Source organism: Phyllobates terribilis, unplaced genomic scaffold, assembly GCF_046119375.1.
Source record: "Phyllobates terribilis strain yellow unplaced genomic scaffold, ASM4611937v1 Scaffold_1__5_contigs__length_1240528914, whole genome shotgun sequence".
NCBI classification, from domain to species: Eukaryota; Metazoa; Chordata; class Amphibia; order Anura; family Dendrobatidae; genus Phyllobates; species Phyllobates terribilis.
The window spans coordinates 1,074,554,628-1,074,579,420 of NW_027362761.1; the positions used below are offsets into that span (position 1 = coordinate 1,074,554,628).

The following is a 24,793-nucleotide window of genomic DNA, read 5'->3' on the forward strand; positions in this document are numbered from 1 at the left end:
CCTCACCCAATCCCAGATCCCGAAAAATGGAGACTCTACGGGTCTCAGAAAATGGCGCCATTTTTTTTCTCTTACAAACTTTGGATTTTTTTTCACCACTTAAATAAAAAAGAACCTATACATGTTTGGTATCTACAAACTCGCAATGACCTGGAGAATCATAATGGCAGGTCAGTTTTAGCATTTAGTGAACATGGTAAAAAAAAAAAATTGTGGAATTGCACTTTTTTTGCAATTTCACTGCACTTGGAATTTTCCCGTGTTCCAGTACAGTATATGGTAAAACCAATGGTGTCTTTCAACAGTACAACTCATTCCGCAAAAAACAAGCCCTCACATAGCCATATTGACGGAAAAATAAAAAAGTTGTGGCTCTTGGAAGAAGGGGAGCAAAAAACAAAAACGCAGAAGCGAGAAAACCCAAGCTGTTGAAGGGGTAGTTCAGGACTAGTCCACAGTGTGACGGGAAAGCCCCAGTAAAAATGGACTGCTTCCTGATAGCAGATTAGAAAATGAAAGAACAGTAATTAAGGTCAAGTTCAAGTTGCAATGGGCAAGCATCTATAATTTGGGGTGGTAGAAGGCCTTACTGGGATGCATTGCAGACATTTATGCAGCACCCGGAGCTCAAGGCTCGATACAAGTACTACGAAGAGTGCCTTATCTTCTGGTGTACAGGGGATGATGGACGCGGAACCGCGTTTAGGGAAGGTAACGGATTCCAGGTGAACTGCGGGACTGGACGGGAAATCCCTGGAGCTGTCAGAGCCAGTAAACATAGAGATAGTCCAGGAGGTATGGATAGTAATGCTGGAAACGTACTGTATTAAGGAAACAAGGAATAAGAAGTGTTGTGCCCAATACTGCGTGTTACTATCTGATGAACTTGAACTGTCCAGCAAACTTTCGGTTGTTAAAACAAACTGGGTGCCCCCTGAAATATGTGCGGCAGCTCCTGGAGATGGAGGCCTGGAGACAGCGGATGCCTGCTGCCTACAAGTGCGTGTGATACACCCCACACCTGACAGCACATTGGGACTGGGACACAATTTTCCTGTAAAGTGCCAGGGCGTTATTGAGCAGCAGCTCGTCCCCGGCTACCACTCTTGGTCAGTTTACACTATCTCGGTCCAACTCTGTCTCCACCCTATTGCCAGTAACAGAGTAATGGCGGTCCAAGGCACCAGACATTCCATTAAAAAACTCCTTTATTGGTTACAGCATAGAGAAGAATGCGATGTTTCAGCTACACATGGCCTTTCTCAAACCATATGTAGTGAAGAAACCACTATACATGGCTTGAGAAACACCGAGTGTGGCCGGCATGTTGCATTTTTCTGTATGCTGTAACAAATAAAGGAGTTTGAGGAGCACGTATGGTGCCTTGGACCGCCATTACTCTACTTAGTGTATACTGTCAGGTTAAGATGACAGACTCCCATAAATACCAGAATTAGTGCTCTGTGGCTGTAGTGTGGGCTCCCGCCAGCGGTAATGTACTCAAATCATCCCAAATTCAATAAAAGACGGCATTTTAGAGAAATAAATGACACCATCCCTCGGCTGAGTGCAGACATGATTCAAGATATTTATGGTCACATTCACATGCTGAAGACACATCTGTCACCTCCACACAAACCCCCGTCACTCGGTGTACAACCTGGGCAGCTCGGGATTCTTGGTGGTGACTGAAGCATGCAGACCGAATAACATTAACCTCCTGGAGCAGAGCGTCCCCTGGTTACACACGACAGTCAATAATGGTACAGTTTTGATAATTCAACATTTACATTGTTCTCCGCACTAGCGAGTGCAGGTAATGCTGCATTCTGTCACCTAGTCAGACATCCTGATATATACAGCACTAGTCATATTTTAGTCATACACCGATACCAACTGAATCTAGTCTGCAAAGGAAGCAGAAATTGTCCCTGAAAATGTCCATATCTTCAATATATAATAATTTGGCATGGAAAATAATGTGACTTGTCCTCTTCTCCATATTTTAAGGTAAACTCCACTTTTACACAACATATTTGTGAAGATATGTATCATTTTATGTTGTTTTTTACTGGGAGATTAGTTTAATACTTCGCTTTTTTTCTTTGTTCACACACCTTCAACCAGAGAGCAGTGCATTGTGGGTGCAATAATTGCAAACATTTCGGGGGTCATGTAAATTCTGCCCCAACCACCAACATTCCTGGCTTTCTCGGTAGCACCCTTCCGGCAATACCACGCTGGAAGACTGACTTTTGGGAGGTGTTGCCATAAACCATACCCCAGGTTCAACCCACAGGTTTGGGGAAATTCAGGACAGTTGGCAACCATGAAATGACAGCTAAAGTTATATGGCCTGATTGATTATTGCATTTGTGTCTACATTTTGTCTAGTTATTCCTATTTGAAGGCTGTTTTTTTTGTTTTGTGACAAATTCTTTTAAATTTTGCCTATTTTGTCTTTTTGTTGGTACTTGCTTTTCTGTTCTTTTTTTGTCTGCTTTTTTTTATCTGTGTGCCATTGTGGTCATGGATTTTGTAATCCGGATAGTTGCGTCTGATTAATAATTTGCGACTTTGTTAAAAAAGGCTAAATTTTTTGCGCACATGTACTCCAGTACCACAGAGTGTTTTTTTTTTTTTTTCTTCTTGTACACCAGAAATTTTTGCACAAATGCTAGAGCTGCATGAGACATTTTATCGAAGCATGCAATTATTTACTTTTTGCTCTAAAAAGTAGTAAAAGACAAAAATAAAGACTTTTTTTTTTTTATTTAGCTCAAAATTCATTATTCCGCTCGCTACTTTGAAGAATTTGGCACAAAAAGAACGGAAATAAATACAAGCCAAAAGAGCGCAAACGATTAATCCCTTAAAGCTCAGATGTATAGTCTCATGAATTTCTGGGGATCACAGGTAACAACAGACATATTCTTATAAAGGACAAGCAGAACTTTTACTTTAGATGTGATTGAAAAAGGAAAATAACCTTCCCTGACCGGCGACATCATCGGGACCTTATTAGCTCAGGTCCTAATGATGTTAACCCTGAGCTATCTTCTAGATATAGCGATTTCTGTATTTAGAAGTTTGTGAGAGGGAATGGGCTCCTTGTTTCACCCCTCTGACACACCCGCGATGTGATCACGGGGAGTGGTGGGGGCTGGGGAAGCCGAGGGCTGTCATGGCAGCCAGAATTCAAATGATGACCTCAGAGTCTACCAGCCATGGTGGCCTGTTAGACATAGCCAGAAGCAGGGTCTAACAGGCAATGTGCTGTGTAAAGTTGCAATGAGAACAGCGGTCAGTGAAATAAAAGGTGAAGTCCCATACAGGGACTAAGTAAATACATTTAAAAAAAAGTTCTTATTTTTTTAACTATTTAAAAAAATAATCACAAAATAAATAAAAATATTAAACCAATAAATACGTATATTCATACAAAAAATGTACACATATTTAGTATCGCCACGTCACAGTAGTTGACCCCTTCAGTAAACACCGTAAAAAAAAAAAAAAAAGTGCCAAAAAAAAAGATAGAAATCTGGTTTTGCTGTAATTACACAGATGCAAAGAATAAAGTCATCTAATCACTTATACCGCACTGTGAACAGCGTGAAAAATATATAAAACCAATTCTTCACCTACTGTTGATTTTTTTTTTTTTTTTTCATTCTGTCTTTCAAAGATCGCAATATGGCTCGGCTCACATTTATCCTGTGCACTACGCTGAGCGCTTACACCGGGGTTTCAGTGTAAATCTCTGAAATATGTGATTCAGACTGAACTCCCAGAGGAAGATTCCCTATAATGAGGCAGATGGAGGCACTGTGGACTGGATGGAGTAACTTTGCTGCCTCATTACAGTGAATGAATCCTTTGGGGATTAAATATGAATCTTGTCATTCAGAGATTTAGATGGAAACCCCGATGTAAGTGCTTTTACTTGGATCCAGCACAAAAGGACAGATGTTATCCAAAGTTTCGACCAATAGAGCAGTACTGCCTATGCACCAATTTCTTCATGTCCAGCTGTAATCAACATGGATGCCCTTGATAAAGACTATCTATTTTGGTCAAAACGTTGGACATACTATCTATTTTTCCTTTTGTGCTGGATCCAAATAAAATATATATTTGCAGCAAGATTTACCGCTTTTGTCTTCTTCGGTGCTGAAATCTTCACTACAGTATTCTAGGACTATTGTCCTTCCCTCAAGCACGACTATTTCTATAGCAGTGTTGCTGGCTTTTATCCACTTGAGGGGATTGGTAAAGTCATCATTAATACTTTTGTTATTGAATATCATTGTATAAAATTTGTATACAATTTTTAATGGGGCTGGAAACCCTTTTTAACATTTTATAGAAGAGGACTCGAGTGATTTATGGTATTTGGGTAAAATGCTCTTAAAAAGAATCTGTTACCCCCAAAATTAAAATTAAACATTTATAAAGGGGACTTGGCCCCTATAAAAATCCCACCAGCAGTATACATTTTAGAGATTTAATGGCAGAGAAATCAATTTTTATTACTGTACACATAGATTATGAGCCCCAATGGGTACAGTGCCGAAATTGTCTGTGAAGCGTTGTGGAATTAATGGCGCTATATAAGTGAGTAAAATAAATAAATAAATATGCAAGTGAGCGGGCTTCAGTGCCCCCTCGGTGTGGTCAAGGGCTGAGTGCACCGTTACACCCTCAAATCTGCATATCGCTCACATTCCCTGACTTTGATTGACAAGCGAGCGCTGCCTGAACTCAATCCACATTTTTGCATGTGCGCACTGACACTGGAGGGACTTAGTGTGCGCACACAATGCCAGTTGAGGCGTGCTCTCATCCCTGGCTCCTCTATGTAGCCGCTTGCTTGCTGCCCATCTGGATGTAGCGTGCGGTGCACTGAGTGTGCACCATGAGGCTCCTACAGTGTCAGTGCAAACGCGCAGAAATGCAGATTGAGTTTATGCAGAGCTTGCTATGGGCAAGCGAGAGCTGTCAATCAAGATCAGGAAAAGTGATCAATATGCCGATTGGAGGGCGTAACGGTGCACTGAGATCTTCATCACACCATAGATGTACCAAAGCTTCTTCATTTCCATAATAAAAGTTGATTTCTTTGCCACTTAAACACAGGAATGTATACAGCTGGTATTATATTTATAGAGCTATGGCCCCTATATAAATGTTTAAGTAGTTTAATTTGCATTTTGGAGGTGACTGTTTCTTTCTAAAGTAGACAAAGTTGTTAGTTGTGGTCAGTGTTATATATGACCATTTAGATATATCGTACATCTAAGGTAAGAATACAGTGAAATTCCTTTCATGCAGCTCCATATAATCCAGAAATTCTGATAATCTGGCACCCGTAGCAGTGGAATGAGCAGTGAGAATACAAATGAGTTTTACATAGATTTCTGTGAACCTCTAATTATTTGGAATATCTGATAAATTGGCACATAAAGGATCCTATTGATGCTGAATTAAAGGAATCTTACTATATATGTGTGTGTGTGTGTGTGTGTATATAATTTATAGCTAGTTATGAATGTCTCGGCAATGTGAACTTTCATGTAAACTTGACTATAGACATGTAGAGGGTCACATAGGACTAGTGCGGGTGTGATGGAGGCTCCGTGGGGACAGCATTTTGGTCTTCTGATGTCACTGTCCCATAGGATACTTCATTAATTTCTTCCTCTTTCAGCTTTTTATAAGAAATATCCGTGTTGTCATCTTCGTCCATAGGTTCTGGTTTGTGAAGAACTTCCTTTCGGTACAGTTTATATACTAGGACATATATCCCCGCCTCAGCGGCCTGGAATAGTGCATACAGCAGCGGAAACATGTACATGCTTCCTATGAGATGTGCGGGGAAGGCGAGCTTCAGCAGAGCCGTGCAGAGCTGGACATTCTGACACCCGGTCTCCAGAGACACCGTTCTCCTGCAGTTGGGGGGCAGGTTGAAGAGAGTGGCTAGCCCATATCCCATTGAATAGCCTATCATGGGCATGATCACTGCCACAATATACACAGAGGGGGGTATAGTAGCCAGTAGTTCTGGTCCCAGCATCGCCCCAGTAAGGATAAACAGAAGGACCAAGGTGACCAGGAGAGACCAAAGAGAGACCTTAAAGAGAAGAACAAGAGATGACAATGATGTTCTGCAAATATTGGCAATATAGTCTGAGCAAGAATGGTCATATACAGGAGTGTGTTGGCATGGAGGCAATGCCCCAATGCACAACTCATAATTGATTCAGGGGTATATTTTAACAATACAAGCAAGACAGAAGGGAATAGAAATTGCCAAATAACCTAATCAACGCCATCACAACCTGTAGGATTTGATAATTGTCAATAAACCACTTAGCTTGAAAACATCAGGTATGTGAAAAGGAATATATAGTTATAAAATAACCTATTTTGTAAATCAAGTTTTTATATGAAATATACAGTAGTGTTCAAAATAATAGCAGTCCAATATGACTAACCAGATTAAACACTGCTTTTTGTATAAATTATATATTACCACATGTCAAACAATTTACCAGTTGGTGCAGTAGTTTCTAAGAAAGCCAACAGACTCCGCATTCATGATCTGCATGTTTTTGAGTCTGTGTATTAGAATAATTAATTGAAAGGGAGTGTGTTCAAAATAATAGCGGAGTGGAGTTCAATTAGTGAGGTCATTCATTCTGTGAAGAAACAGGTGTGAATCAGGCGGCCTTTATTTAAGGGTGAAGCCAGCACATGTTGTACATGCATTTCTCCTTGACAGCCTGAGAAATATGGGTCGTTTGAGATATTGTTCAAAAGAACAGAGTACTTTGATTAAAAAGTTGGTTGGAGAGCGTAAAACTTATAAAAAAGTGCAGACAATGATAGGCTGTTCAGCTAAAATGATCTCCAATGCTTTAAAATGGAAAGCAAATACGTGGAAGAAAAGGGAAGACTACCATTCAAATGGATCGAAGAATAGTCAGAAAGGCAAAGACTCAGCTAATGATAAGCTCCAGGATGATCAAAGACAGTCTCAAGTTGCCTGTGAGTACTGTGACAGTTAGAAGACGCCTCTGGATCAACTTGTTAGGCTATGGGTTGAACTAGATGGACTTAGTTTTTAAGGTTGAAGGAAGACTATGTTACTATGTGTGAAGCTAATCTCCAAAGTCCCACTGTTAAAAAAAAAAAAAAAAAAAAAAAAAAGACATGTACTTAAGCAGATACAATTTGCCAAAGAATACATCAACTGGCCTAAAGAGAAATAGAGAAACATTTTGTGGACTGATGAAAGTAAAATTGTTCTTTTTGGGTCCAAGGGATGCAGACAGTTCATCAGATGACCCCCAAACTCTTCATTCAAGCCACAGGACACTCTGAAGACAGTGAAGCATGGAGGTGCAAGCATCATGATATGGGCATGTTTCTCTTACTATGGTGCCGGACCTATTTACCGCATACCAGGGTTCATGGACCAGTTTGCATATATTAAAATACTTGAAGATGTCATGCTGCCTTAGGCTGAAGAAGATATGCCCTTAAAATGGGCGTTTCAACAAGATAATGACCCTAAACACACCAGTAAATTAGCAAAATCTTGGTTCCACTCCCACAAAATTGAGCTTATGTAGCGCCCAGCCAAATCCCTGTGTGAGGGGCTCAGGGTGGTAGTGGTGGCGAGAGACTGCTGTGTTCCTTAACCATTCTCTATGGGGTATTGTCAAGAGGAAGATGAACCTGGGCTTCCATAACACCTCAGCAGTGCCACAGGCTGATCGCCTCCATGCCACGCCGCATTGATGCAGTAATTGATGCAAAAGGAGCCCCGACCAAGTACTGAATGCAGTTACTGAACATACATTTCAGTAGGCTAACATTTCGGATTTTAAAAACATTTTTCAAGCTGTTATAAAGTATTCTAATTTACTGAGATAAAGACTTTTGTGTTTTCATTGGCTGTAAGCCATAATCATCAACATTAACAGAAATAAACACTTGAAATAGATCATTCTGTTTAGAATGACTCTATATAATATGAGTTTCACTATTTGTATTGAAGAACTGAAATAAATTAACTTTTTGATGATATTCTAATTTTGTGAGAAGCACCAGTACATTTCTCTTCATGTATTGAATTAGAAAACAGTGTGAAATGTTGCCAATGCATGGAAATAAAAACTAGTATAAAGATTTTCTGCTTAATTCATGTTTTTGAACACACTGCTATTATTTTGAACAATACTGTATATTATTTTTTAAATCATGAAATCTTGCAGTTTTCACTTTAAAGACCGCACTTCACAATAGACTGACACTTGCTGTTCTGTAGTGATCCCCTCTCTTCAGTCACTTCATGTTCATCATGGGCAGTGTTACAATAAAATGTAACATCTTTATAATACAACAGGAGGCAGAAAATATGGGATCCATACATTAACAGTAGGTGATGTCGCAGCCCACCTCCTCTGTCTTCCTGCACACCTCTCTCATGTCACAAACTATGCTTACAACACTCTCGTAAAAGTCTAAGTTTTTTTATGCTAAAGAAAACATGGGCCAGCACACCTGTTGGTATAAGTGTAATATTTCGGTGCACATTCACACTGTGGCCATTAACAGAAAAATCTAACCTTGTACAGTATATTAACAATGAACGTATTCCCTGCAGAAAGTGACTAAATAGTAGTAAAACATGTAAAAAAAAAAAAACATAAGTTACTTAGTGGACATTTTTCGAAAGTGTAAACTCCATCCCACTGAGACAATGTGTACCAAATCTGGATGGTACCTAACTCTAGTAATTCACCTCGCTATGTGCCGCGAATCTCAAAATAGACAGGAACAAAGCAGAACCTGGACCTGACTGTGTTTTACTCCTGCCTGTGGAAAGCTAAATAGACAAGGTGAGCAGACAGGTCCAGGTCCTTCTCTTTTGAGGCCTGTTGGCACATAGTGAGGTGAGCTACTTGAGTCAGGGGCCATCCTGACTGGGTACACCTTGCCCCGATGCGATGGCTTTTACACTTTTTTTTTATAAGAAAAAATGTTAGTTAAGTATCCTATGTTTTTTTTTTACATGAATTACTACTATTTACTTACCAGTTCCAGGATATCTATTCATTCCTCTAATTTTAGGTTACACTAATCTTTCTTATGTCCACGTGGTTTCCATAAAGAAAATCTCTGAAATGCTGTTGTGATACATTCCTTTTAAAATGAAAATAAAACTAGTCGACAGAGAAAACAAATATGTGAAAAAGGGTGAGATAGATGGCAAGAACAGAGGTGAAAATGGTGAATAACAAAATGTACTGTGACATGCAGAAGTAGTGCTGTTGCTTCAAAAGCATCCGGCAACTATAGGGGTTAACACAGTCACAGGAGACAAGGAGTGTTTAGCAGAACCCCAAGGGGTTTGTGGGGAACTTGTTTACTGTCTGGCTGGAGCCGAAGAGAAAGGTGGTGTGTGATCTGTATATCACAGAAGGCAAGGGACAAGAATTCAGGTCAGGAGGGAAGCTAAACCAAATGTCAGTTAGACTCCCTGAGCTAACAGTGCAGAGTATTATCGGAAAGGAAGATGAGGACTGGAAGGAATTGTGTCACAGGGATCATCTCCCTCATCAGACCCTCCACCCCCGCTCCCCCTCCATCTCCATGCAGGATAAAGAATGTTGTGTACTATTGATTCCTTGTGAAGGAAAAGCCCGTGGTTGTGTATGCATAGAAGTGTGCTGCTAAGAGATCTAACCTATGCTGAATTATGCTACTGAAGAGACTGACGTTACTGTGCTTGCTTTATTAGACTGTACTGTAATGAAGATTGTTGCTGTAATATCCCTGAATTGCACAGGCCGTGTTTCAGATTAAATTCTACTGTTAAACTGTTGAAAAAGACTCTTGTCAGATGTGTCTGGTAAGCAACTGAATCTATTGTGTGCCTGAGAGAAGCTGCAGCCTATGGTCGCCCTGAGTAATCGTTCCCCCAGGATTCCAAAGAATTCATGAAACCCGTCTCGCCCCTATCTGAACCTAGCGGCGTGAGTGTAAAAGTACCCTCTTACCAAATGTTGCTCCCCAAGGGTGGGGAAGGTTTACACCAATCATGCAACAAACTTCTATATTGGGGGACAGTAATTAAGCTAAAAGCAGCAGAGTTCTGTCTACCAAGATTTACACCATGTCTATTATGTATTCTATGTCTTGTCTGGCAAGGGGACATGGCCTTAAGAAAAAGTGGTACGGCTTGCTATAGATTGGTTTAGCTTAGCATTCCAATTTTTTAAAGGAATTTTCCTGTCTTGTCTTTCTGTTTTTGCTGATGGAATTTATGAACTTGGTGCAAAAGCTTATTTGCACCATTTGTTTAGAGTAAATTATTGAAATAAGCTTTAAAATGTTAACATGTAAGGCTATGTTCACACATGTTGGGTTTTTCAGCGTTTTTTACTGCAGATTTTTTATGCAAATTTTCAGCTGCGTTTTGCAGTACCAGCAAAGTCTATGAGAAACCAGAATTTTCTGTTCATACATCTTGCTTTTTTTTGTTGCACATTTTGTGCCTTGGTTGGGTTTTTGGAAAATAGAGCATGTCACTTCTTTCAGCGTTTTTTCACCCATAGGAAATAATGGGTGGTGAAAAAAACCGCTGAAAAAACGCATCAAAAGCACACCAAAATTAGCATCAGCGTTTTTGCTGGCTAATTAGAATGGGGTTCTTTTTTTTTCACAGAACTTTATGTACATGCATAAATAGAGACAGAAGGACAGTGAAAAAATGCAGCAAAACCAGCGTTTTTTATGCTGCTGATTTCCTGCCAGAGATCAGTTTTGCTGCAGATTTGTGACGTAAAAAAAAAAAACATGTGTGAACATAGCCTGTCTTCAACTTTGCAAGAAAAAAGATTTTGTTTAGGGTGCTGGAGTACCATTGTTCAAACATTTTGCGACATTATGGAAAGTTGCAAATTATGAATTAGCCGAAAACATGTGGATAATAAAAACCACAATTGCTGAGCAAACACCCAAAAATTTTGAGGATTGAAAAAACTAGCATAAAAATGGCATAAAAGTGTGAATGAATTCAACACAACATAATAGTGACTAAAATCCAAACTTTAAAAAAGGTGCAAAAAGAATGATAAATCAGGGTCTTACGCTAGACGGTGCCACTTATATTCTATACAATTATTACAATACAATTATTATTTTGGTAGAGAAAAACGAGGAGAATTCTCTGATGCTAATGATTGATTACATGACTGGTGGGTTATGTGTTATTGACTGTGACAAGGAGAGTGTCGGTGCTCTCAGTAAATTGGCAGATGAGAGGATGGATATATATCACATCACCATATCGAGAGCAGGGAGCGCCATTACTCATAGATGTGCCGGTTTTATGTCTGCCATCTATAAATCAGGGAGTGCCTCTTACTGACAAGTGAGGAATATGGCTGCGCTGCACTTACCAATAATACATTACCCCAATCAGATATAAATGGAGATGAATAGAATACGCATGCAACAAAGCAATACATGACTACACAATGTAGCTACTAAAGAAGGTCTTAAGGCCCCCACATACAGATAAAAGTTGGCTGAACCGGCAGAACAGGCTGTCTATCTAATGTGCATGCGGGGGAGAGATGGCTGTTATCTGATGTGTATGGCCAGCTTTAGTTTGTTACACAATGTCAATCTCCTAAATTTTTTACTGGAAACCTCTCTTAAAGAGGTGTTCTTAAATTGCTTTAATGAGTTAGACAGTATGAAAATAAGCAAGTTTGCAATTGACTTGCTTTTTCTACCTGGTGTCATTCTCCTGTAATGAGAGCTTTTATCTTTTATAGTGTACAGCTCATTTCCATGGAGCCTGACCTCTAGTGCCCAGCCTAGTATGCAGTAGTTACATTCCAGGAGAGGGGTTAACGCTTACCATCCCAGTCAGCTCTCTCTAGTCCACTGTTTTCTATACATCAGTGAGCTGCTCACCTCCCACCTCATCCCTCCTCTCCCTCTTATATTCTGAAAAGTTAGGCTATGGTCACATGTCCAGTAGTGATCAGTTAGAACGGATCCAGCCGCAGTCTGTTGGCAATAAAGTTGTGCAGACACAACTTTTATAGTCGGTTTTTAAATAACTGATCTATGCAGGATTTTTTTTAACACTGAAGTCTATGCAAAACGGATCTGTTAATTAGCCATCTGTTTTTTTTTTTGTTTTTTTTTTTATTTGGATCCAGTAAGCAAAAAACGGATCTGTTACAAATGGAATAAAAATGGATGGCTAATTAACGGATCCATTTTCCATAGACTCTAATGTTAAAAAAACGGATCCAGCAGACACCAGCGCCATTTTCCTGAAGCCTGCCGAGAGATGACTGTACGCAAGCGCTGGCCACAGTTAGGCTGGCGCGAACTTTTAAACAGCATGAAGCTACTTTATACCCATACCTTTTAGTTTAACGTGCATGTTGCTGATGACAAATTCTCTTTAATCTAATAATCTACCCACTTCTCTAATGTACTTCTACTCCGTCTTTGTTTTTATGAACTCCGATGAACATTTGTTTGAGTCTCCCAGCATGCACTGGGGATTCTGGAATGGATTGTCATCGGGGTGCTGGGGCTGCTGTCACTCCCACTCCTTTCTTTTCCGACCTGAAATTAAGCATCTTGTTCCAGTAGTGATGATGGAGAAGTGACTGCAGCTTCTATCACACTACCATACTTCTTATGTCCCCGCCACTCCACATCTTCAGTCCACACTTTTTTTCTGTGCCCATCGTTTCATTTAGTGAAAGGAAACATCTTCAGGGGATGGTAATAGAAGCAGGGTGAGTGACAGCAGCGCCGTCCCACAGCTTCTGTCACTACCTTGAAATGAATTGCCATCTACTTACCTTAAGTAGAATATCTGCAATCCTGCTGTAGCGGTAACGTACAAACACCCCCAGACCAATAGGCAGTAGAGTACTACAGAGGGTGAGGGTGACCGCACCGAGAGGTAAAAACTGCACGAGTGGAGTGTTAATCCATGGGCGACTGTAAATCCACAGGCAGAGCGGCATCAACAGCAGTGCCAGGAGTGTAGACGATATGGTCATGATGATGCTGGGAGTGGAGGAAAATAGATTGCTGTTATTAGTATTACAATAATTAATACAAACATTTTTAGAGGAAGTTAAGGCTGCTTAAAGGAAACCTGTCTCATGATCAGTCTGCCCAAACCACGGGCGGCATAAATCTGAGGTCAGCTCCTACATTACAAACCTGCATGTTTTAGTCTGAAATGCTGTGGAGTCCAAAGAAAAATATAGTGGAAAGCGTGGATGGGAATGAGATGACTAGCCCAACAGGTAGGTCCCATCCGCTCAGCTAGGCTGACAGGTCTCTCCATATACACACAAAAGGAGAATATGTCAGCCTAGCTAAGCGGTGGGGAGAAGCCACTGGGGAGCTACCTGTGTCTGATTAATTCTAGCCATAGTTTGAGTAGAATGAATTATGCGATGGGTGCCCTTTAAAAGAAAATTACTGAAAGGCAATCTGTCAGCAGGTTTTGCTATGTAATCTGAAAGCAACATGATGTCGAGGAAGAGACCCTGGTTCCTGCAATGTGTCACTTACTGGGCTGCTTTTTGCCTTTTAAAAAAATCAATGTTTTATCAGCAGAAGATTATCATTAGAGGACTAGTTGTCTAGTGCCATGTAGTCCCCTTGCCCTGTGTAACCCCGACCTCACCACTGGTTGGCAGCTTTCTTCCTATGCACAGTGTACACAAAAGCTCAGGAGTTATTAATGGCTCAGCATTAAGAGCTCTGCTAGATCTGCAACAGAGAAAGCAGTGATTTTATCAAAATGAATCAAGCAGCCCAGTAAATGATTCATTGTTGGAATCAGGGCCTCTGTCCCTACATCAGGCGGCTCCCGGATGGGGAAGCAAAAACCTGGATTCCATTTAAATATATGAAGAAAATTCATCTTCTTTCTAAGAACAAAGGGGCCTAGTAATCAAAGCTTTTACGCCAGAAAACTGACAAAAAAAGCTATGAAGAGTTGCAAAATTTGTGCGATACAAGGAGCTGCCCAAAAATGTTGCATCTTTTGGCGTTTTCATGCCACTTTGAACCCAGTTTGGGATTTATAATATTATTTATACTTGGTATGGTCAAAAATTGTTGCTAATAAAGATATTGATGTGATGTACTGTTTCCATCATCATGCAGCATTTGTATTCTTATTTCGGAAGTGGAAGTCCAGAACATATACAACACTCTAGTGATGAACCAGAAAGCTCAGGATGAACAGATTAGTTCAACTAGCGTAAATAGATAATGACTAGTGATGAGCGAGCATACTCGTTACTCGAGATTTACAAGCATGCTCGGGTGTTTTCTGACTATCTTTAGCTTGCTTGAATGTTGTTTTAGTCACTCCGTGTGCATGTTTGTTAGGCATTCCTCACATGTATTAAAGCTGTCAAACAGTCGCAAATCATGCACACGGAGTGACTCAAACATAACACCGAGCACGCCAAAGATACTCGGAAAACACCCGAGCATGCTCGCCGAAAGGGTTAACAGAACACACTCGCTGGTCAAAATCCTGGCAGTATTTTTGTATGTACAGTACACAATATAGCGAACACTTATGTTTTGTATGTCAGTCTTAATAAAGGGAGCGCTGGAGTAGGATGAGCCAAATTCGCTAACAGGCATGTGTTCCCTAATGAATTTGGTGCATCTTTCAGCTGCCATTGTACTGCAAGGACTGGAGTACATTTCTGTCGTAACTTGCACCACTTTTTTGGCATAAATTGTGATGAATTTGCCAGACATGATAAGCTATGCTACCTCCCATGAAGCATTGCGCTCTTTTGAAAAAGATGGTGGAGCTGGCCAAGACTGGCGCAAAAACGACAAAAGTCGGGAAATTTTTGTATAACTACTACCAGTTGTACCAAATTTTTGCAACATTTCAAGCATTTTTACGCCCAAGTTCTGTCGAAAACTGTTTGATAAATTGGGCATCTTATACAGATGGATGTTGATTGATCAAATTGTGTTTTACAGGAGTTTTACCACATAACATTGTCCCATAATAGTGTAATCAGAGAAGGTTCTAACCTGTCTCTCTATTTCTGAGAATTGGGGTGATCAGAACCTTGTTTTACTTCCTTATAATCTATGGAAGATACAAAAGCCTATAGGAGATACAAAGGTTTCATCAAACGCTCTGCTGAGAACGGGCACAGGGCAGCCCCAATATCAGGTTCTATGGAGACCTTAATGAACATTAACAAGACTCTTGATTAATCAAACCTTATAACATTAACTTGATCTGTAACACGCATGATTTGTTGAAAAAAAAAAATTAAATGCTCACATCCACAACAAATGGAACAAGACATCTATTTCCCCTACACCCACCTATCTCAGGCACAGCATAAAGATGCTAAATTGAGTTGGAGGTGTTCTTATAGTCATATGAAATTAATATTACCCTTATGAGGTCAACCACAAAGCCTGGGTGCTGCCGTAAACTCCATATTGCCATCATTAATTTTGATATTTCCATTTTATGTCCAGAATGTCTTATCATAAAATACATTGGATATTTACAGCTATGAATGCTTGAGATATCATCACATTAGATTATGAGGATTTGTATGTTATTCTGCACATTACTCCAGGATTATTGACATATAACATATTTTTATATTAATCCTGCATGTATCTAATACAATGGTGTGAAAAAATGTTTGTCCCCTTCCTGGTTTCTTATTCTTTTGTATGTTTGTTACACTTATATGTTTCAGATCACAAAACAAATTTAAATATTAGACAAAGATAACACAAGTACACACACAATTTTGTAAATGAAGATCTTCATAATTAAGGGAAAAAGAAATCCAAACCTAGAGGGCCCTTTGTGAAAAAGTGATTCCCCCCCCCCCCCCCCCTTGCCCTTAAAGCATAAATTAACTATGGTTTATCGCATCTTTGGGAAGCTGAGTTCAATTTCCCTAGCCACACACAAGCCTAATTACTGCCACACCTTTTCTCTGTCAAGAAATCACTTAAATAGGACCTGCCTGACAAAGTGAAGTAGACGAAAAGTTCCTCAAAAGCTAGACATCATGCTGCCACCCAAAGAAGTTCAGGAACAAATGAGAAACATATTAATTGAGATCTATCAGTCTAGAAAAGGTTCTAATGCTATTTTAAAGCTTTGGGACTCCAGCAAACCACAGTGAGAGCCATTATCCACCAATGGTGTAAACATGGAACAGTGGTGAGCCTTCCCAGGAGTGGCTGGCCGACCAAAATTACCTCAAGAGCACAGCAACGACTCACCCGAGAGGTCACAAAAGACCCAACAACAACATCCAAAGAACTGCAGGCTTCACTTGCCTCAGTTAAGGTCAATGTTCATGACTCCACCATAAGAAAGCGACTGGGCAAAAATGGCCTACATGGCAGAATTCCAAGAAAAAAACACTGCTGTGCAAAATGAACATAAATGCTTATCTCAGTTTTGCCAGAAAACATCTTGATGATTGCCAAGATTTTTGGGAGAATACTCTGTGGACTGACGAAACAAAAGTTGAAATTTTTGGAAGGTGTATGTCCCATTACATATGGCGTAGAAGTAACACGGCATTTCCGAAAAGGAACATCATACCAACAGTAAAATATGGTGGTGGTAGCGTGATGGTCGGGGGCTGCTTCAGGACCTGGAATACTTGATGTGGTAAATGGAACCATGAATTCTGTTGTCTACCAAAAAATCCTGAAGGAGAATGTCCAGCCATCTGTTCGTGACCACAGGCTGTAGCATGCTTGGGTTATGCAGCAGGAAAATGATCCAAAACATACCAGCAAATCCATCTCTGAATGGCTTAAGAAACATAAAATTAAGACTTTGGAGTGGCCTAGTCAAAGTCCTGACCTTAATCCGATTTGAGATGTTGTGCTATGACCTTAAAGGGTTCATACTCCGAAACCCTCCAATGTGACTAAATTACAACTATTTTGTAAAGATGAGTGGGCAAAATTCCTCCAGAGTGTTGTAAAAGACTCATTGCCAGTTATCGCAAATGCTTGATTGCAGTTGTTGCTGCTAAGGGTGGCCCAACCAGTTATTAGGTTTAATGGTCAATCACTTTGTGTCACAGGGCCCTATAGGTTTGGATTTCTTTTTCCCTTAATAACAAAGACCTTAATTTAAAAACTGCATTTTGTGTTTACTTGTGTTATCTTTGTCTAATATTTAAATTTGTCTTGTGATCATCTGAAACCTTTAAGTGTGACAAACATGCAAAAGAATAAGAAATCAGGAAGGGGGCAAACACTTTTTCACCCCACTGTATGTGAGATAAAAGATTTTATATAAATTCAGACAGAGACCCGATGAAGCTGAGTATCTGTAGCTTGTGCAATGGATTATCTTCTGCAGAGTTTTCCCTTTGGCCAACCACTGTGATTGACAAGGATTGACGACATGTATAAATTCATTTCTCATCTTGCTGATGGCATCAGACAAAGTCCAAAGAGGCGAGAGAACTATCCAGTGTGAAAAATATCAGATCTGAGAGTTTACAGATATCACATTCGTTTACAATTCATATACAGTATGCAGAGCAATGAAGGGGCATCCTGCAGGCAACAGGGAGAGTTAGGCTATGCCAGAAATAAAACCGTAGCTTCATTATCCACTGATGATACTGACTACTGGACAGATATTCACACTATGGGGGAAGGGTTGGATCCCTGAAGTAAATTTCCAGCAGAGGGGATTCCGTAGTCAACACTGTGTTATCTTGTAGTTGTAGGGTTCTGTGATAGAATAAACTCCTTTCAGATATTGTCCTTGGTGGTATATGTTCTAATTTTCCAAATGGGGTTTTCCCGATTGTGTGATCCCTCGTGTGAATGGATATGCACATGGTGCTTTAATGCTCAGAACATGATGCCTCACTGGTTAGCACTGTTACTTTGCAGCGATGGGGTCCTGGATTCAAATCCCACCAAGGACAACATCTGCACGGGGTTTGTATGTTCTCCCGTCTTTGTGTGGGTTTCCTCCTGGTTCTCTGGTTTCCTCTCACACTCCAAAGACATACTTATAGGTAATTTAGACTGTGAGCCCCAATGGGGACAGTGATGATGATGTCTGTAAAGAGCTGTGGTGGCAGTGGTGATGTCGTACATAGGAGGTTTTCTTTCTGGGATTGAATTGGTTTTCCCAAAATTGCAACTTATCCACGACCTGTAGGACTGTTGGAGTCCGATTGCTAGAACCCCCAATGATTTTGAGAAACAGACTCAGGAAACCCATGAACGGGGCTCTACAGAGATGTGCCTTGAATGGAGTGAAGGTTTACATGCTCTAACTCTGCTCCATTTATTGTGCGTAGAACTGCCAGAAATTATGGAATTCTGTACTCTGCTTTCTGACAATGAATGAAGAAGTAGAGCAAGTGAACATCTACTCCATTGAAGACAGGGCTACAGAGGCCCTTTCTGGAGGTTCATTCTCAGAAAGGCTGGGGTTCCCAGCAGTAAGACCATCAGCGATTTACCAAGTTTTTCCCTTATCTTGTAACTTTGGGTAAAACCCCTTTTTAAGCAGTATTAGTCCTCTATAGTTATTAGGTATTGAAGAGGAGTGACTGCCTGGAACCATGTCCGTAATATAGGGTCCAGACGTTACTGCCAGAGATAGAGGGGTAATTGGCCCCTAAATTAATGATGTACTCAAGTGGATCACTTAAAAGCTAAGCTGCAGCCAGGATCATACTGGAAGCCTAAACAAAGGTGTAGACCTGAATTGGCAATACATGTTCCAATTAACTATCTGAGATAAATGGGCTCAAGGGAATAGAGACAAGGTAAACTGTTGTTGAACCATTAAAATACTGATCTTCCAATGGAAGGAGTAAAGTTATCTGTTCCACACAGGTGACTTGCTTCCTAGGTGGGGACGAATTCCCCCGCTAAGTGTGTGGATCATATCATTATCTTAATCCTACATGCCAATTAAGGGAACAATAAACCCACTTGCTTTAGAGAAGGGATGTCAAACTCAAACACACAGATGGGCAAAATTAAAAACTTGGACAAAGTCACATGCCAACTACTATACAGAATAATGGGCCCTACATAGTCCTCCATACAGAATAATGGGCCCTACATAGTCCTCCATACAGAATAATGGGCCCTACATAGTCCTCCATACAGAATAATGGGCCCTACATAGTCCTCCATACAGAATAATGGGCCCCACTTAGTCCTCCATACAGAATAATGGGCCCCACTTAGTCCCTCCATACAGAATAATGGGCCCCACTTAGTCCCTCCATACAGAATAATGGGCCCCACTTAGTCCTCCATACAGAATAATGGGCCCACTTAGTCCTCCATACAGAATACTGGGCCCCACTTAGTCCTCCATACAGAATAATGGGCCCCACTTAGTCCCTCCATACAGAATAATGGGCCCCACTTAGTCCCTCCATACAGAATAATGGGCCCCACTTAGTCCTCCATACAGAATAATGGGCCCACTTAGTCCTCCATACAGAATAATGGGCCCCACTTAGTCCCTCCATACAGAATAATGGGCCCCACTTAGTCCCTCCATACAGAATAATGGGCCCCACTTAGTCCCTCCATACAGCATAATGGGCCCCACTTAGTCCTCCATACAGAATACTGGGCCCCACTTAGTCCTCCATACAGAATACTGGGCCCCACTTAGTCCTCCGTACAGAATACTGGGCCCCACTTAGTCCTCCGTACAGAATAATGGGCCCCACTTAGTCCTCCGTACAGAATAATGGGCCCCACTTAGTCCTCCGTACAGAATAATGGGCCCCACTTAGTCCTCCGTACAGAATAATGGGCCCCACATAGAGGTGGGGGTTCTGGTGTTGTTGGCCAAATAAAACCACCCTGCGGGCCAGATTTGGCCCATCAGCCAGAGTTTGACATGTATGCCTTAGAACTATTAATAAAACATAACTTTTAATTACCATAACAAAAGCTATATTACAAATCCATTGTGGACCTCTGTATATAATTAAAATCCCAAGAAAGTGTGAAACAATTAGTGTATGAATGTATCAGAAAGTGTCAATATACCATGGATTTAATACGTATCCTTATTACTATAGCCAAAGGAGCACCATGCAGATGCAGTCTGCCTTAGACATCTCTTGCGTTGCGCTCATTTCTCTGAATTAATTGCATTTTTAACATGCTTTATTTAAAATATAACTAGTCTCCCCATCCTGTCTCACTGTAAAACCAGCCTCATTTCCCTTGACAAAGCCAGTGTTCTGGTGAAACATGTTGGGGAGTTTGATTATTTTAAATCAAGGATAGTCTATCAAAAGTGCGATCAATAGAGACACACTTCTTTGGGATTTCATACAGGAAGTGACAGAGTTTCTCCACATTGTAAAAATAGGTACGCAGCTCCTTTTGTTAGGTATGATCTATTGGTCTCTGTACGTCTATCCTGTTACTTGTTTGTTTATATCTTATTTATAATCTATAGAAAATCAATGTTCTGTATTTCAGATGACAAATATATTAACAACTATAGGACTAAAGAAAAACATTTAAAGAGGTCATAGTAAGAGATCTCATTTAGTGATTTAAAGAACGCTCCACCCTATGAAATTACAACTTGAAACACAGGGGGAAAAAAGGCCCCAGAGGAATCCACAGCGAAACGCGCATCAGGTGTGTTTTCCCACAGATAGGTATATGTACTATATATTTAATGGCTTAACATTATGATACTTATCTTGACTTTGTTCTCCCTTTTGGCTGCTGAGTTATTTTCCATTTCATTGGCTACAAGATAGTGGTCTTATCCTTTTTTCCACCTTTACTCTTACTATATACAGTTGTGCTCAAAAGTTTACATACCCTGGCAGAATTTTTCCTTTCTTGGCCTTGTTTCAGAGAATATGAATGATAACATAAAACTTTTTCTCCACTCATGGTTATTGGTTGGGTGAAGCCATTTATTGTCAAACTACTGTGTTTTCTCTTTTTAAATCTTAATGACAACCAAAAACATCCAAATGACCCTGATCAAAAGTTCACATACCCCAGTTCTTAATACCATGTATTGCCCCCTCTTACATCAATGACAGCTTGAAGTCTTTTGTGGTAGTTGTGGATGAGGTTCCTTATTTTCTCAGATGGTAAAGCTGCCCATTCTTCTTGGCAAAAAGCCTCCAGTTCCTGTAAATTCCTTGGCTGTCTAGCATGAACTGCACGCTTGAGATCTCCCCAGACTGGCTCAATGATATTGAGTCCAGGAGACTGAGATCCAGAACCTTCCAGAACCTTCACTTTGTTCTGCTGTAGCCAATGACAGGTCGACTTGGCCTTGTGTTTTGGATCGTTGTCATGTTGGAACGTCCAAGTACGTCCCATGCGCAGCTTCCGGGCTGATGAGTGCAAATTTTCCTCCAGTATTTGCAACATTTATCTTTCCTTCAACTTTTACCAAGTTTCCAGTGCCCTTGTAGCTCACACATCCCCAAAACATCAGCAATCCACCTTTGTGCTTTACTGTAGGAATGGTGTTTCTTTCATCATAGGCCTTGTTGACCTCTCTCCAAATGTAACGTTTATGGTTGTGGCCAAAAAGTTCAATTTTGGTCTCATCACTCCAAATTACCTTGTTCCAGAAGTTTTGAGGCTTCTCTCTTTGCTGTTTGTCTCTTTGTGGCATTTGCGCAGTAATGGCTTTCTTCTGGCTACTCGACCATGCAGCCCATTTTTCTTCAAGTGCCTCTTTATTGTGCATCTTGAAACAGCCACACTGCTCGTTTTCAGAGAGTCCTGAATTTCAGCTGATGTTATTTGTGGGCTTTTCTTCGCATCCCGAACAATTTTCCTGGTAGTTGTGGCCCAAATTTTTGTTGGTCTATCTGACCGTGGTTTGGTTTTTACAGAGCCCCTGATTTTCCATTTGTTAATCACAGTTTGAACGCTGCTGACTGGCATTATAAATTCCTTGGATATTTTTTTGTATCCCTTTCCTGTGTTATACAGTTCAACTACCTTTTCCTGTAGATCCATTGACAATTCTTTTGCTTTCCCCATGACTCACAATCTAGAAACGTCAGTGGCTGGATGAAGGATGCAAGAGTCTGTCTGGATCCCAGAAACTCACTCAGCTTTTATGCACACACACTGATTACAAGCAAACAGGTCACAGGTAAGCATGTTACCTTTAGTAGCCATTCAAACTCATTTGTGTCAAATTCTGTGCATGTTATCAGGCCAAAATCACCAGGGTATGTGAACTTTTGATCAGGGTCATTTGGATGTTTTTAGTTGTCATTAAGATTTAAAAAAAGAAAACAGTTTAGTTTGACAATAAATGGCTTCACCCAACCAATAACCATGAGTGGAGAAAAGTTTTTTTTGTTATCATTCATATTCTCTGAAACAAGGCCAAGAACGTAAAAATTCTGCTGGGGTATGTAAACTTTTGAGCACAACTGTAGGTGATTTATGATCTACTGTATGAATAAATCGGCACCCTATTTGTCATACTTGATATAAAACATACTTTCTATCCTTAAGGCAAAATTTAACTCCGTGACCAAATCAGACTATAGGTACTAATGATGACTAACTTTGCATCACACAGTCAATGTACTAATTTCATACTAACATTGTTTTAGCCATTCTTTCTATGTATTCACATATTCTCTATGTCAGCCATGTCTTTGATCTTTTTTTTCCCCCTTGTTAAACATTTTGACCTTTATCATTATAATTAACAATGGATCATTTGTATTCTCATTTATGGCAATTGTTTCCCCTTTTCATCATATCTATTTATTTATGCCTGGAGACACACTGCATGGCTGGTTACTGCCCTGTAGTAATAATATTAAAAATTGCATCAACATTGACAAATTAAAAATGATATCTAAATAGTGCAGGCATCTAGATACAATTACACCTCGTCACTGTCACAAATGTACACTAGTAATTTATATTTAAAATTGACAATGGTATGTTACCTAGTCACACCCCGCAGAGACATATTTTTTTTTATTTGTTGTATATGTCACGGAACAATATTAAAAATGAATATGGCGCACATCACTTTTCTGGGGCAATTTATTTAATATGAGCCCCAATGTTTTCTGTAGTGATTTGATGCTTTGTCCCTTTCTAATATTCTAATACTTGATTTTATCTTGCAAACTGGATGACCTGTGTGTTTCTCCCATTGCATCCTGAGAGTTGTAGTACTATGCTGTGCCGAGGGCTACAGGTTGCCTTCCATCCCTGTAAGCAATGATTTCTCTTTGATAGAATATGCATTGTGCTAGACATCCCCCTACACACAAAATTATCTCCCCAGAGCTGAGGTCATTTACCTGAGATTCATGTCTCCATTCACAAGAAGTGACATGATATTGGAGAGGTTTCCTCCAGGACAGCAGCCACACAGCAGAACAGCAATAGCTGCTACTTCATTGAGCTTGAAGATTAAAGCCAGGAGGAAAGCCATCAATGGCATGAGGACAAACTGACTGATGAGCGCCAGGAGGACCCCAATGGGTCTTCTCAGATGTTGTCCTATCTGACTTACTTCCACAGTGCAGCCCAAGCCCAGCATGGTGACACACAGAGCCATTCCAACAAACACACTCAGCCCATGGTTCAGTGGGCTATCCCAGAAAGGTGGAGAGGTGGCTAGTATCTCAGGAAGAGCCCCTTGAAGCATTGCAGTCATGCTGCTTGGATCTGTCCTGTTATCTCCAATGATATAGGTGTCATCCAGGAGTGACCCTTCTGTGAAGTTTTCCCCAAAGTTCCATATTGTAGAGTTGGGTACATCCAGAGAGTTGGCACTTGAGTTTTCCATTTTATAAACCAGTTTTCCTCCCTTTGGTTCTGAATGAGCTGGTACTAGTGAAGAAGGAGGTGGTGGAAAGAGGAGGAAGGAGGAGGCAGGTTGCCCCTATCTCATCTTCAAGCAGCAGCCAGGCAGTAATGTCCTCTATCACATCTCATGCAGGCGTCCAACCTCGCCCTCCTCACCACCCCTCCTCACAGCAGCTCAAGGAGAAGGTCTATGCCAGCCTGGTCAACCTGCTGCTCAGACTGATGTCTCCTCTTCAGTGCACTGCCTGCTCCTAACAAAGGAACTCCTATAGAGAAATGTTGGCAGTGCCCCACAGTGTAATAACATTATTGCCATTTGTCTTTGTGCTTGTTGCAATTATCTATGTGATCTATTGTCAGCAGCTGCAGAGTTCCTGGGACAAAGTAACCTCTCAGCAGGGAAGTGATGTCCATGTAAAATATGCTAGAAGATTCAATATGTAAAAAATCATACAACTCATTGAGGACATCTGTTACATTTATGAAACCACGTGACAACCTTACAATATCTGGCAAATGTCAATAATAATAATAATAATGCTAAACGTAATTATACAAGCAGTAATAAAATATGAATAATAGGCACAATAACACGTAATAGCAGCAACAATAATAATAATAGTAATTGTCATAATATTGTGTACTATTGAATTACAGGATGAAACAATGTTCTTCCTACTATAAATAATAAAACTACTGGATTTCACAAAGAATTTCCATATGATACATAAAGTGCCAAAAGCACAGCTACAGTAAAAAATCACTTAATTTCATCTGCCAGTTGCAGTTCTGTAACCAAATCTGCAGTGTGTGATTATATACCTACATATGTGTGTGTATTATGAGC

General features: G+C 40.3%; 1 protein-coding gene across 1 annotated transcript; it reads right to left on the bottom strand.

The window, feature by feature from the left end:
* Positions 1 to 1,571: 1,571 nt before the first annotated feature.
* On the bottom strand, positions 1,572 to 24,122 carry SLC10A4 (solute carrier family 10 member 4). Its single transcript, XM_073645523.1, has 3 exons — positions 23,436 to 24,122; positions 12,909 to 13,119; positions 1,572 to 6,133 (listed from the first exon to the last, which is right to left on the bottom strand). Exons 1-3 carry the CDS (start codon positions 23,924 to 23,926, stop codon positions 5,615 to 5,617), a joined length of 1,221 nt encoding a protein of 406 aa, XP_073501624.1. The 5' UTR covers positions 23,927 to 24,122; the 3' UTR covers positions 1,572 to 5,614.
* Positions 24,123 to 24,793: the final 671 nt, after the last annotated feature.

What these genes read in the sequence shown, in the direction of transcription:
- SLC10A4 (XM_073645523.1), bottom strand. Translation starts at nt 23,926, where the DNA reads ATGGAAAACTCAAGTGCCAACTCTCTGGATGTACCCAACTCTACAATA. An exon ending in AATGGAGACATGAATCTCAG is followed by an intron (nt 13,120 to 23,435) that starts GTAAATGACCTC and finishes CTCCACTCCCAG; the next exon opens with CATCATCATGACCATATCGT. An exon ending in TTGCAGATATTCTACTTAAG is followed by an intron (nt 6,134 to 12,908) that starts GTAAGTAGATGG and finishes CTTCTCTTTAAG; the next exon opens with GTCTCTCTTTGGTCTCTCCT.